Consider the following 15,601-nt stretch of genomic DNA (forward strand, 5'->3'; position numbering starts at 1 on the left):
GTTGAGAGTGCTGTCCAGAGCGGACACAATAAAGCACTGTGGGATAGCTCCCAGAGGCCAATAACGTCAAATTCCGTCCATACTACCCCAAATCTGACTCGCAAAGAGCGATTTTAGCGCTAATTCCCTCGTCGGAGGGGGAGTAAAGAAACCGGTTTAAAGGGCCCTTTAAGTCTTAAAGAAGGGCTTCATCGTATGGACGTGTCCAGGCTTAATTCGATTTAACGCTGCTAAATTCGACCTAAATTCGTAGTGTAGACCAGGCCTAAGAGTCAAGCATCCAGGATCCTTTTCCAGCTCGGCCACTGGTGTATTATTGTACATTAACCTTTGGCAAAGTCTTTCAGTCACTCTGAGTGAAATCCTTGCCCCATTGAAGAAAAACTCCTGCTGATTTCAGAGCAGTCAGGATTTCACCATCTGTGCCTCAAATGTATTCATCTGTAACATAGTATAATATATAGTTCTCAGACTTCACATGCGTGTAAAGAGGCTTAAGTAATGTTTCTAACATACTTTGAGATCCCTGGATGAAAGACAATATATAGCTGTCTACATTATAATTTTTCTTCAAATTTTCCACCCTTGCATACACCCAGTGCTGATTTCAATGGGAGCTATGGGGTGCTTATTATTTCTGAAAAGCAGGCCATTGCTTTGTCTTTCTCAGTTTTTCTCTTTTTATAGTGGTGATAATAATACTCACCTAACTCACAGGGGTTTTCAAAGCTTAGTTCATTAATGGTTTTAAAAGCCTTTTGAGATCTTCAGGTGGAAGGCGCTATATGATGCCAACGGTCAGGGTTTAAAATAGGCTCCAAATAATGTAGATTATGATGACTGGAATTTGCTGCACTCCTCACCCAGGCTTAGAGACCCATTAAAATTAATGGGTGATCTGCCTCCATAAGGATTGCAGGACCAGGCCACCCACTGACAAAATAAGACAAAAAAAAATCTTTAGATCGCAGTGTTCACAACTGCATTGCAGCTTTTGATTGGGTATGCCTTGCATCACTTTGGTCTTTCCAGTGCCAGCCAAAATGTAGCACTAAATGGCCTGGGGAAAATAAAAAATAATCGTAGAAAAAAGATTACCTGAGCATTTCAGAACCTTTAAGGAGTTTGAATATGACGGTAGAGATTCTTCTTTTCTGAACCAGTTCAACTGTCTCTAATATCGAGGACTATTTATTTTTGTTACCCGTGCTGCTGATAAATGCTTCAAGACACCACATCTTCTCAGGGAAATGTTCTACTGCTTTTAGCCTATAGTATACTATATTTTATGTGTGTATCATTTTTTTTTCTAAAGGCATGTTCATATTTCACATCCAATGCTTTTCCATTGAAAATCTCCTTCATCAGTACAGAGACACTGAGTAGAAACATCAACGTTATTTTTAAGGTAGGTTATTCATTCTAATAACCCCCAGTTAATTTTGTATGCAAAATGTTAATTTAATACTCATTGAAAGGGAAGGCTTCAGATCTTGAGCCTGAGGTGTTTGATCTGGCTGTGCTGCTCAGTTTTCATAATCCTATTTGAGGCTAGACCTTTAAGTACAGTATATTAAGGAAATATATTAAAGCATCCAAGGTTTTGATTGGTAGAAAATCAAATGCATTCTAGGAAAACAAGGTGTGCTTTTAACTCAGGCTAAACAGTAAAGGATAACATAGTGTATTTACCTTCTTGAGGTCTAAGGACAAAGTCCAGAGAAATAACTGTTCAAGGAAAGGACTTAATTGTACAGTAGCCCTGTCTAGCAGATAAAATACTACCATGCTGAAGACTGCATTTGGCACAAAACATATAGGACTCAATTCTGGCTCTCCAAGTCCGAGTCAATGTGATGGAGTAGTGGTGCCAAGGGATCAGCCCATTCCCATCATGTGGCATGGCCCTTTAAGATTTGGAAAGATCTGATGTATATACAATGACTCAGGAGATAGAGAGAGGAACAGGTCCTGGGAATAAGTGGTGCTTGGGAGGAAATCCTGTCCCTGTGTCTTTAAAGGTCTGGGGCCAGGAGCCTTGCAAAGAGTCAAGAGAGAGGCTCTCTTCTCACCCAGCCAATTGGGTTTTAGGAAAGGGACTGGCACTCCTCCCTCATGTTCTAGCAGGGCACCACTAGCAGGAGAAGGCAGCCTGCTGAACACCCTGCACCTGAGACCTAACTGGGGGGAAAGGGACAGCTGAGGAAGAAGCTGGCTAAGGGTGGCAGTGGGGGAGGGCAGGATGCCCAGCCCCCCGCGCTCCCCCCCCACACACACACTTAGTCCCTGACCAAAGCTGGGTAGCATAACAGCACAGCCTCTTCCCTGCTGGCATGATGAGGAGTGGCTGGGCCAAATTTGAGTGGCCTTGAAACCCTGTGTGCCTGCTTGGGCCCTTTGCTTTCTCAGTCCTTCTGGCACCCATGAATGCCAGGCCCTCCCAGTCCCCAGGGAAAAGCAGAGTAGGGCTGGGTGCAAGAGGGAGATCTCAGGGCTGGGGGCAGATCAATGTGGGGGGAAGAGCACTGGGCTGGGTGTGGGGCAGCACGAGCAGAGTTTTTGTGGAGCTGGATGCAAGAGGGAGAGCACGGATCTGGGTGCCAAGGCAGCATGAGACTGCTCAGGACTGGGTATTGGGAAGCGGCAGGGGAGAGTTCGGGGGTGGAGGCGAGGTGTGGGACTGGATTCAGGGCAATGGAGGGAGAGCTCTGGATTCCCATCTTAGGAAAATTTTGGTTGCATCCCTGAGAAAGGGAGTACCTGTTTTTTACCAATCTAGTCAGGGTAATTGATTGAAAGAATCTTGAATGGTTGCTAAGTGCTACATACCTTTAGGACCATGAGCGGCCACAAGGGGTGTGCTGGAGAGCATCACTCCATGGCAATCATGTTGTGGAATGATAGAGGAGGTACACCACCTTAATAATGGTATTGGGATGGATTAATTGCTGGCGTAATCCATTGTTGTATTTGGAAGTAAGCCCAGGATTGTCATGTTTCCATACACAAAGAGAAAAAACATCTGCCTTCAGTCTAAAATTACTTCTGTTTCAGATTAAGAGAAACAACAATAGGAAAGCCTCCTTGAGAAAGCACGGGGTGTGTGTGTGTGAGAGAGAGTGAGAGAGAGAGAGAGAGAGAGAAAGAGAGAGAGAGCTCTCTGTATGGACCACAGCAACCTGAAGAGCACAAAATGGTTGCTGCCTCCAAGCAAAGGGTTAAGGGGTAGTTCTTAGAAATTAGAAAGTGCCCTAGTCAGAAAACAGAAGCCTAAAAATTTCATGCTACAGACACCACCAGGGTGAAATTTGCATTTTATGCACATATGGCCCAGGAACAGGAATATCTTTTCTGGCCACACTGGAGTAAGCACACTCATCTGCCTTTGTCACCTTTGGAAAGGCTGTATACCTGGCACTACTTACATAACAAACCAGTGGCTTAAAGTGGAAGGAGAGGCAGGTGCCTCATCATCCCACCCAACGTACACCTCTGGGGCAATGAACACTGGCAGTGATGCCAATAGTGTTATGAAGTTCCCTGCACCTTCTCCTATCCAGCATACCGATGTAGCAGCAACCATAATTTGGCTCATAATATGCTTCATTATTTGTAATAGATAATGCTTAAATAAAATGGTAACTGTTGTTTCGAACAGTGGTGAGGAAACACAGGAAAAATTCTCTTCAGGTCTGGCTGCTGAGCATAATTAATTGGAATCAAGATTAGCTTTAAAAAAAGGGAAATGGATTTTAAAAAAAATAGGGGGAAATTGATGTCCTCTCATTAAATGCCTGTAGACTAGGATGCTTCTGTAAAAGGAACATAATAAAGGAACAAATCATTGTAATGTAACTAAAGCTTACAATTTATGAAAGACTTTCCTGATGAAGGCTTGAAAATACCAGTAAAATCCAGATGCAATTTAGACATTGAGGAGGAGGGGATGAATAGCAGAGCTTTTGTTTTATGGGCCATTTACCCAGCTACGGTAGAAAATAATCCCTTCATTAATTACAAGACGCAAAGGCCGATTTCTCTAAGATTGTTGTTCAACAGACTCCATGTGGGGAGCAGTCAGCAAGAAAATGCTGATTGAAACTGGTTCTGAATCATGTCAGGGAAACCATTTGTACGTGTAATAAGGTTGCCCTGTAGCCTGCTAGAAATACTGAGTTGTGATGTGTAGTGTCAAGCCAAATACTTGTACTCTCATTCCTGAAAAGGGATCTGCTATTGGATGGATTTTGAAATTTAACTAAACAAGGATCCAAGCTCCCGACTGCATGTGAAAGACCAGTAATTTCCATGTGAGTAATAAACTGAAAGGTTGCAGCAGGCAAAAGGGCATATGGTACCGTTAGTGTGGTTGCCAAAACACTTCTTGTCCGTATAAGTCATCCCATTCTTTCTTCCTTCTGATATAGTATGAACACGTTGAGCAAAACTGCAGGGCTTTACTGTAAAATGAAGGTAGCTGGGGTTTTTGGCCTGGAAAAAATCCAAAAGAGAGAGAAAAGTGTCTCTCTTTGGGATTCAAGGAGAAACTCAAATTTCACATGCCCTTTTCACAGGTGGGAGATGATCTACGTCAGGATATGCTGGTTCTGCAGATTATTCGTGTGATGGACAGAATTTGGCTTCAGGAGGGACTTGATATGCAAATGATCATTTATAAGTGTTTATCTACAGGAAAAGGCCAAGGTCAGTACAGATTAGAAAGGATGCATGTATTACATTATTCATATCTCATGTAAACCAGTAATACAACAGCACTCCTCCCTTCAGTATTTCTTTTTGAAAGTGTCTTTTCTTTTTTCCCTTTGAGGGAAAAGAGTGCGCAGAACCACCCTCAGTTGGGTCCTAAACATCTTTGCAGATTTAGGGAGGTTAACTTTTTTTTTCCCCCTTCAGCAGAAATAGAACCCAAGCTAGTGAAGTTTTGTAGCAACCCAGGCCTGAATTTAAAGCCTTGGCATCCATAACTGGTCTTGGACTCTCAAAAAAACCTCCCATTTAGGCAGCAAATAAGAACTTCTGAAAACCTGATCAGAAGTGTTGCAGTGGGAATTACTGGGTGCTGAGCTCCTTTGCAAATCTGGCCCTTATTTAGGTTTCGGCTATAGACTAATAAAGTTCCAGAAACCTCCCAGTGTTGTTTGAAATACCACCCTTGCTGTTCATACTGCTTAAGGCAAGCTTGGCTCATATGAAAGCTTTATTTATTCCTTTCTTTTATGGTTGTTGTAACAAAGCCATAGCAAAGATGCCAGTTACTTGCTAAAGAAATTTACTGATGGCAATAGACTTTTTTACTGAAAATAATTCGAGCACAATAAAGAGCTGAAGCAACCAGGTTACCTACAGTACAGAAATGAAAAATACAGCATTTTTGGCCTTTTGAGCCACGCTGCAGAGAAAGTTTGGGGAATGGGTGGGCTGCAGGACCCATGGCGGATTCAGGGACGTGGCAGGTGGTTGATGGGAACTGGAAAGGGATCCTCTTCATCCTTTCTTTCCATGAACAAGGCAGAACCAGAAAGATTCCCCTTCAAAAAGTAACCATAAAATATTATATCTGGAGAAGGAAGATGCTATAATTAGTTTCCCTCCGTTACACTAACTCTGAATTTGATATTTTTTAAAGGATTCAGGGCGGGCATGAGAATAAACTCTGGATGTCTGTCTATTTTAAGTACTTCTGTGGCCCCCATGACCAGAGTATCTGAGCACCTCACAATCTTTATCCTCCCAATGCTTTGAATCTTGCTAAATTATTGGGCTCCATGATGTCATTTGGCAGTGAACTCCACAATCTAGTTGTGCATTGTGTGGAAAAGCATTTCCATTGATCAGTTTTTAATTTGTTATCTTTAATTTCATTGAACAGCCCTTTGTTCTTGTTTTATGAGGCAGGGCGAAGAGAAGCTCCGAATCTTCCTTTTTCTAGATCATCTAATACCATGTAGACTTTTATGGTTAATTGAAATGTGTGTATAATTCTCTCCATGGGGTGATATGATACAGTGCGATGCAGATTAATAAACACTCTGCCCCTTTTTAAAATTGTGAGTTTTTCATGTGAACTCCTTCTCTCTGATTAGGACTAGTGCAGATGGTGTCAGATGCTACAACTCTAGCCAAGATCCACAGGGAGTCTGGATTGATAGGACCATTGAAGGAAAACACAATTAAAAAATGGTTCAGTCATCATCATCCTTTGGAATCAAGTTACCAAGAGGTATATTAAAATGGAACATTGCATAAATTGTTTATTTTACAAATGAAAAAGCAAATGGTGATATGCACAATCTCCTGAAGTCAGGGAAAACAGATCACACGTACCATCAAGTCTTCTGAAATGGCACATCCGTTTCTTTGGCCAGATTGCTAGGGACCAGATTCAGTGCAGTGTTTTTTCAATAACGATAAGAAAAGTTAGGAAAATACCATACTTGGAGATACAAAAGTGAAGTAAGAAGAAGTTGAAGACAAAATTAAGTAAATAGACACTGAACCTAGAGTAATTTTTTTATCCAGATAGTGAGATATGGTGTTTTATATATAATCACACAGACAGTATCTTTTCTGTGCTTGAAAATGTCACACTTTTAGAAAACTGTATTTCATTGAATTCCCCCAGTAATATGAGATATCAGGTCATGCTTGTCCTTTTACATTATGGGATCCTGTGTAAAGCATCTGGTTTTATGCAAACTGGTGTTACACATCAGGTTATAAATCATCCAGGAAATTGGGGAAACTGCACAAGCAGAGCTTTCCCTCTTAAAACAAAGAAGCCATGAAGTCACTTTTGCACATTCTTTTTAGGCGGGGCTTGTCCTGAGGTTCACAAAAATGCTTTGAAATTTTTAGCGTCCTGGGGAATTTTTGAACACATCCCCGTACCTGCAGTAGATTAGTAGCCAAACTTTTTGCCCAATTTAAAGAGAGCTCCAGGTGCTGAGCTCCTCTGAAAATGAGACATCTAATTTGATGCCTAATTGTAGGCATCAATGTAAACATTTTTTTGCCAGAATGTAGTGGTGGGTGGGTGGTTGGTTGTGTATTTATTTATCCAAATTTTCAATCTAAACTTTTAGAAGCAGCTTTAATGTAATCATTATTACCGTATATATTTACAGTAAAGGTGCTGCTGACATTTTGATCGAAAATTGAGACAGCTATCAATTATCAGTCAAAAATCCAGTTTTGTTCTGTTTTTAGTAAGTCAAATAACATGGAAAGTTCTTAAAAAAAAACCATTTGCTACGCATAATGTTCATTTTTTTTTTTTGAAAGAAATGAAATAGGCATTTCTGATTGCGCAGGATGTCTGTATAATTGTTTGTATCCTGCTCTCACCATTTCTCTTCTCTTGCTATTAAGACTTTGCACTTGGATACTGAACTCACATAGGTGAGTAAGCTTTATTATCCTCATTTTACAGTTGGGCAAACAAAGGCACAGAAAGGTGAAGTGACGTCTCCAAAGTCACCTAGCGACTAAGTGGCACAGTCAGGAATACGTCCCAGGCATCCTGAGTTCTTGTGCTGTGGTCTAATCACTCCACAGTGCTATCATCAAAATCAGTCACTAGATTTAGCACCATAATACTACAGTAATATCAGTACTCAAACAATTATTTATATTGGATAGTATAGTATAAAGATGGTACAGTACTGTATGCACTGAGGTTTTGACCAAGAACTTAATGATTGTGAATTAGGTTTTATAGAGTCTGCATATAAATGGCTCACATGATTATTGAGACAGATAGCTTAGTAAGATTCCCAGGAGGTTCAGGCCCTTACAATTAAGAATGCTATCTGTGGTTGTTACACTGTAGTAGCTAAGATAAAACCTGCATGGGCTTTGTATAAATCTGATCACCATCTAGAGCTAGGAAGAATTCTCTTCTCCCTCTCCTCTTATCTGTGATATGGCATGGGGCAGTTGGGATGGGTTAGACAGGTTCATTTGAGGGAGATTTTTATCTTCTTCTGAAGCATAGAAGTGCTGTACAATATCCACTGAAGTCCGTGGAAAGCTTTGGATCAGTCCATAAGGCTACATATACACTACACATCCCTTTCAGTGGCGTATGCAGTACGTGTACCTACACATGACAGTGTGGCCTTTCCCCACTGCCTTCCCCTTGCCAGAGTCTTTTCCCACTGCCAGAGTCTTTCCCTGTGGTGGGGAAGGGCTCTAGCCAGCAGGGAGCTGCTGGAGCCTTTCCTTGCTGCCACTCTTCCCCCTCTCCCCCCACCAAGCTTTTCCCCACTGCTGGTGCCTTTCCCAGCTGCTAGAGTCTTTTCCTGTGGTGGGGAAAGGCTCCAACCGCTGGGAGGCAGCATGACTCTACATGGTTTGGGCTAGTAGAGAGCCATGTATAGTATGTACTCGGGTACCCTTCAGACGTGTCTGTACTCTAGTTGCCTAAACTGTGCTTCACAGTCTACACTGATACTTGAACCCGTGCTGGGCGCTACCTGAGTACATACTCTACACGCTGCCAAAAGAAGCATGCACTGTAGACATAGTCTTTGTGAGTATCTAGTGGTTAGAGCAGGGGTTTAGGGATCAGGACTCCTTGTCATGTATTCCTAGGTCTGCCACTGAATCTCTGATACTTTGGGTAGTTCACTTAACCTTACTATATTTGAGTTTACTGCTCTGTAAAATGGAGGTCGGATTCCTTGCCCAGGGATGTTGTGAGGCTTCATTAATTAATGTTTGTAAAGTTCAGTGAGTTCTTGAGTGAAAGGTTCCACCTAAATGCAAAAGAACTATCCAAAATAAGTCACTGCTGGCGATAGAAATGTCTAGATGAACCATTGGTCTGTTGTACTATGGCAGTTCCCATGTTATTAGTTTAGGTCCAGAACCTGCAAACACTTAGGCCTGTATTTAGCTTTAAGCATGTGCACAAGAGCTTGTAGGACTTGGTATTTGTGTTAGTATCACAAAAATACATTACTGTATATTTCTTCTTTGTGTTTTTGTTTTGATTAATTAGGCAATAAAGAATTTCTTTCATTCCTGCGCTGGCTGGTGCGTTGTTACCTTCATTCTGGGAGTCTGTGACCGACACAATGACAACATCATGCTGACAAACACTGGCCACATGTTCCATATAGATTTTGGAAAGATTTTAGGTCATGCACAAAAATTTGGAAGCATAAAAAGGTTGGTATCTACAATAACATTAATTATAAAGTTTAAACAGTGTTCTGATAAAACTTCAGTATTCTAAAACATACATGAATATTGTAAATGAGTCCTTGCTCCCCCCCCCCCCCCCCCCCCCCCGAATCTCTAGAGGTATCATACACAGCATGTTGTAGCATTCTTAAAACCTTATCGGGAGAGGTCTGAAAGAATTAGTAATGGGATATGGAGATTTTCTCTTTTAGGTCAGTAGTATGAGTTTGATCCAGTTCAGCAGTGGCCAGAAGTAGTTACCATCTGATGGCGGGCCTATGAGAAAACAATCCGTGGTCTCTTTTTTTTTTTCTAGTGGGCAGGTGTCCATAGCACAAATCCAATCCCACAGCTGGATGTAATTGTCACTTTTAGCATAGAGACCAAACACTGATTGGGCATGCAGGATCAACTACACTCCCGCACATAGGGTGAAATCGTGGCCCCAGGGATGTCAATGGGGCCCATGATTTACACCCCAAGTATTGATCCCAACTAGTTGGAGTTGAGTTATTGTGTGGATGCTCTCACTTTCAGGCTGTACATATTCTGTGGATAAGTAAGTACTTGCCATACCTATTCTAGTTCCATTCTTGATTATGAAAGGATGAATTAGGATGAAATGATGATAACTAGAAGTGTGCATAGACATTTCAATACACCCCAAACATGAGACAAACTGTATAGCAGTATATATGATGGATAAAAATATCTCCCTGGCACTGACAATCAGATTGATGTGTGGAATCCTTCCTTCACTTGTCCTCATAATCACCTGATCCATCCCAGAATGAATCATCTTGAGTTAATCATTCCTTTTTTTCCCCTTGTCTTCCAGCATATTAGACAGAAATAAGTGTGGGCGTACTGGTATGAAGGAAGCTGATGGGGCTAATTAGTTCTGAACCATGCAGACAAAAGATTTATTTGCAGTGCTCAAAATCATCATCAGTCATTCAAGGGGCTCCCTTAATTTTACCAATTTTCTGTGGAAAGAATAATGCACAGTAGAGTCACAAAGAGACATACATACACACCCTGAGTCAAGTGCTGCATCTGTTACTCAGCCAAAGCTGCCACTCGAGTCTATCTGGAGCTTACTTGAATGGTACTTTTGCCTAAGGGCAAAATGATTGAGGAGGGAAAGATTTGGCCCCTGGAGGGCAGCAGAAGGCCCAATGCCCAAAGTTTAGATAGGAATGCTATAGCTATTATTTTTATTATAAAATAATGTAATGATATTATACAGCTTTGTTAAATCTAGAAGTACCATTTAAAATAAGTCATTTATTTAAATAGCAGCTATTTTGTTCCTTTTCATCCATACAAGTATTTTGCCCTATTTTCAATAGATTCCAAAGCTATACAACTTGTGACTCATTCATGTGTCCTTAGTACGAATAGGGCTTATATTTTCAGTAGGCTGTAGACACTAGGGAGCGATATGCTTACTCCTTGCCCTCACGCACACTGAGTAGGTCTGAGAAAGATGGCTGTAATACACATGAGCATTGTGTGTTCTTCATCAAATGTATTGTCTGACAGATACTAGTGACACAAGGATATCAGACTTTCATCACCCACAAAGTGAATACTTGATGCTATTTGCATCTATCCATTCCTTTTCCACATGCAGACCTGAAGCTGTTCACTTGTTAGCCCCATGTTTAAGTAACCTTTTAGTAGATTTTTAGCTCAGTTCTCCAAAAGTTATCTGCCTTTTGACCATGCCCTAAATCAGTAATTTACCTCCGTTGAACCACTAAAGTGATGTCCATAAAAACAACTGCAAACTTTTTTAAAATCCTCAACACTATATTTGTGATGACTCTCTTATTATGCTTTGTTGTTTAATACAATTTATATGCATTGCAGTGAGGTAGCTTAGGCAACTTTAAAGATCAGCAGCATCTGATCTTACAAATCTTGACTCATGCAAGTAATCCTTCTATCACACTGTGGTTACATTTTTCTTCAACACATTTATAGCAAAGGCTTGCAGGAAAAGGAGTCCCCACTCCATAGTGATTACTGCACCCTGGTCTCTCTTTTCTTAGAAAAATAACTTGCTTGCTTACCAAAGATATAAATGCCCATTGTGTATTCTCAATAAATGTGTGGGGAGTTTTGTGATTAGCAAACATTTGTCCTTCAGAGCATCATAAGCAAATGCCTTCCAGAGTCTTCTGCAAGTAAGAGTACTCTTTTTACTGTAAATAAACTGAAAGATTTATAGTAGCCTGAAGATTTATGTAACACTCTATACAGGGCAGTGATTCCTTCCATTCAGTCCACTCTCGACTCTGAAAATAATCCTTTGAAAGTAATATGATTCAGACAGACATGAGAATTTTCAGGAAAACATTTCTGTTGGAAACATAGCAAACATAATTTGGCAATGGAAAGGGATCAATACCTGCTCCAGTCCAGTATCCTCCTCATTACATTTTATGTACTGAGTCTCTCCATTTAGAGCCCAATCCTGCACCCATTAAAATCAGTAGAAAAAGTCCCATTGTCTTCAGTGGGATTTAGTGAACATTCCTGCCTTAAAGAGCTTGTAGTCTGTCTATCTGATCTTTAAAGTGCTCTGGAGGAACATTACTTTTTGAGTCCCATAGGAGATTTACAGACTAAAACATGAGATTTCATTATCTTTTATTTTATCTTACAAAGCTACACATTTTGTTAGTGGTAATAAAATTACACACCTTTCTTTAATCGAGCCCCAGCTTTTGACCCTAAGGCAGTGAATTCCACAGAATTCAAACTGTGTGAAGAAGTAATTACCCTTTATTTGTTCAAAATTTCCTGTACTTTAACAGTATTGAGTATCCTGTGTTCTCATTTTGAGGTAGGCCTGTACTCCCTGCCCCTGTTGAGGTCACTAGAGGTGTTTTCTGAGGATAAGTCTATGCTGCAATGTGTACCCACATACTGGCTTGTGCACATGTGATTGCATGTTAGCCAAGCCTGCCTCCAAGAGCCCATACTACAGAGCCACACATGCCCCAGTATACCCACATCTATTTTGACACAGCAGCTGCATGTGTTCAGTGCTAGAATTAATGGGGGTATTTATATCCCAGAGCTCTTAGTGCTTCACCAACAGGAACAATTCTAGCAATTGGTGTATAGTGTATTGTGGGAGGACTTGTTTGTCCTTCCTGGATCCCTGTGCAGAAGTGGTTTTAGCGGAGGTACACAGGACAATGTAAGAGGAAGGGGTTAATTTTTTTATTTTTCTGGTTCTAACCAATTCCTCTTGAACTCTTCTGCTTTGGAGGATTAGGCAATAAAGGATTTATTTAAATGCGGTGCTATCTGATACAATCCTAGATTTAGCAGTCTTACGCTTCTCCAGCCATTTTCAACACCTTTCTTGGTAGTTTTCCAGTCACTGCTATTGATTAGGTGACCATCTCAAATAAAATGAGATAATCCAGGTTATACGATATTTTTGTCATGGCATAGTAATGTATGTGTAATTTCCCATCCTTTTTCAATGCACACAGTTGTCCTGTTTAATTGCTGCCAGGCACTGCCTATATGCCTTCACTGATCTCCTCAAAGACCCCTATGTCTTTCCCATATATTAAATTTTGCTCTTTCTGTTGTGTTGTATTTTGTTTTGTTTTTTGACAATGTTTATTATTAGAGCTGGCTGAAACTAAGGATGGCCATACTGGGTCAGACCAAAGGTCAATCTAGCCCAGTATCCTGTCTTCTGACAGTGGCCAAAGTTAGGTGCTTCAGAGGGAACGAACAGAACAGGTAATCAAGTGTTGCCCCTTCCAAGCTTCTAGCAAATAGAAGCTAGGGACACCATCCCTGCCCATCCTGGCTAATAGCCATTGATGGACCTATCCTCCATGTACTTATCTAGTTCTTTTTTTGAACCCTGTTATAGTCCTGGCCTTCACAACATCCTCTGGCAAAGAGTTACACAGATCGACTCTGTGTTGTGTGAAGAATCCCTTTTAGAATGTTCCCATTGGGAAATTCTAATTTTCCATCAAAAATATGGGAAAGTGGGGTTTTTCCCCATCCTTTTTACTGTTTTTCTGCTTTTTCCAGTTTGAGAAGAATAAGAAAGGGGGGGGGGGAGAAATGCCACTTTTCATTTAAACCTATTTACTGATGAAAAAACTTTCCTTGGAAAATTTTTGGCCAACTCTGTTTATTACCTTTATCTAAGTTAAATTCTATCCTATATCATACTGCCAATCCCTCACTTTATGTAGATCTGGAGTTACAGTTCTTAGTTTTCATTAACCTGAAGAGTTTCAAGTCATCAGCCAACTTCCTTCACTTGCTACACCTGTCCTCCTCCAAAAAAACAAAGGCCAGAGACATGCAAAGACTTCATATTCTTAAATTTAAGTGCTTGGGTGGTTTCACTGAAGTTAATGAAGCTACTCAGGTATTTAAAGTTAAGCATCCACATATGTCTTCGCAGAATTGGAGCCTACATTTTCAAAAATGATTTGGGGCAGTTTCAACTTTTGGATAGGCCAATTTGAGACACCTTAAAGGGGCCTGAATTTCAGAGGACAGGTGCTCAGCATTTCTGAAAATCAGCCCTTTTTAGGTGTTGCAAGTTAGGCATTCAAAAGCACTAGTCACTTTTGGAAATTTAGGCCTCCTCTACTGAGAAATATGAGTCCCAATACTGGCTTTAGGACACACTTATCTTTCTCCACTTTGAAGACTAGTTATTTATTGTTACTGTGTTGTCTATGCCTCACCCACTTATTAATCCTGCATAATACTTCACCCTTGGTTATTTATTTTCTTTAATAGTCTCATATGGAGGGAACTCATCAAATGCTTTTTGAAATCAGAGTAAATTTATGTCCACTAGTCTCTTTTGTATCTATGTTTTAATTTATTATTTCTGTGAAGTACCCTAACAGTTTAGTGAGGCACATATTTTCCTTTACCGAAGCTGTGTTGGTTTGTCCCGATCTGTTTTTATTATCCAAGCGTAATGTTCTGCTTTCTCCTTAATTACATGCTCAATTGAGTTCCCTGAAACTGAGGAGAAGCTCACTGGTCTGTAATTCCCAGTATCCCCTGTGGCTCTGATTTGAAGCTGAAGCACTGCATTAACTACTTTCCAGTCTTCAGGAACAGTTGCTGTTTTGAGGAGGTTATTGTATAGTCTCATTAGTAATTATCTGGGCTAGAATGTGTTGTTATTTATCGCCTTTGGAACCACCAGTGGAATTCCTTCCAGTTCTGGTCCAGTGGAATTCCTTCCAGTCTGGTGGTGTACTGCATGTGAGTTTGAGTGGCTCCATATCTTCCTCTTTGGAGACTTCTCTCTCTTTTTTTAAGACCACCCTGTGAATTCTTATATAAATGCCTTTGGAAACAGGAAGTTCCACATCACAATCAACAGTAAATAACTGATGGAAAAAATATTGACCTATCTTCTGTACTATATCATCATTGTTTTTAATTGCAACCCGCCCTTCCACCACTTTATCCCATGTGCCACTTGGGTATCTGTGATGGGGTGTACTCCCCACACTGGCCCTACAAGAGCTGAATTAGTCTGCTAAGGGGGGAAGAGGGTAGGGTGGAGGCAGCCAATTAGAGAGAAGCTCACCTATGATGGGCAGGTGGGGCTTCTCCAAAAGACAGGAAACTGAAAGCAGAAGGGGATGCAGGGAGAAGGCTTCAGGGAGGACTGCTTTAGGGCTACAGAGACAAGTTGCCTAAAGTTACTCCCTGGGAGGAGGGAGTGAAGAGATTGTCAAAACCAGAGGAGTGGGGAGGGCCAGGAGTTATGGAAGTGACTCAGGTAAAGGCAACAAGGTGCAGGAAATTGGCCTTGCTGCTGTGTAGAGGGTCCCTGAACCAGAACCTGGATAGAGGGTGGGCCCAGGTTCCCCTGCCAGTCACTGCAGGAGTGGCACTGTGAGGCAGTGAAGCAGAAGACTGCCTGAGATTGCTAAAAAACGGAACCTTGTTGTGCTTTCCCCCTGGAAGAATAGTGACCTGGACAGAGGGCTGAGTCATGAAGAGGACAGCTGCAGTTCCCAAGAGTGAAAGAAGAGCTGCAGAGGAGAAACTGAAAGGGTGTAACCACTGGAAGGGGTGTCGGCCTGACTGAGTTAATCCCCAGAATCACCAGGAGGTGGTGCCATCCAGCAGGGAGTCGAGCAGCCTGTCACAGTATTCTAGAGGGGCTATACTCTCTTACATAGTCTAGTGCAGTGATTCTCAATGACCAGTCCAAGGACTGGGTGCCGGTCCATGGCAGCCTCCTTGCCAGTCACTCAGATTTCCCTAACACAGAATATTAATATTTAAAATGTAAAGTTTTTTTGTACTTGCATTTTACATCACTGAATTCATTCAATTATTTTTGAACATCTTAAATAAA

General features: G+C 41.2%; 1 protein-coding gene across 2 annotated transcripts in view; it reads left to right on the forward strand.

The window, feature by feature from the left end:
- The window catches only part of PIK3C2G (phosphatidylinositol-4-phosphate 3-kinase catalytic subunit type 2 gamma), a 305,535-nt gene that overhangs the window by 169,441 nt on the left and 120,493 nt on the right, over positions 1 to 15,601 (forward strand). For both annotated transcript variants that reach the window (XM_065567969.1, XM_065567972.1), the window contains exons 21-24: positions 1,316 to 1,408; positions 4,575 to 4,704; positions 6,105 to 6,241; positions 9,023 to 9,192. In XM_065567969.1, the coding sequence (XP_065424041.1) occupies positions 1,316 to 1,408; positions 4,575 to 4,704; positions 6,105 to 6,241; positions 9,023 to 9,192 (530 nt within the window). The remainder of the gene's footprint in view (positions 1 to 1,315; positions 1,409 to 4,574; positions 4,705 to 6,104; positions 6,242 to 9,022; positions 9,193 to 15,601) is intronic.

Source organism: Chrysemys picta, chromosome 1, assembly GCF_011386835.1.
Source record: "Chrysemys picta bellii isolate R12L10 chromosome 1, ASM1138683v2, whole genome shotgun sequence".
Classification (NCBI taxonomy): Eukaryota; Metazoa; Chordata; order Testudines; family Emydidae; genus Chrysemys; species Chrysemys picta.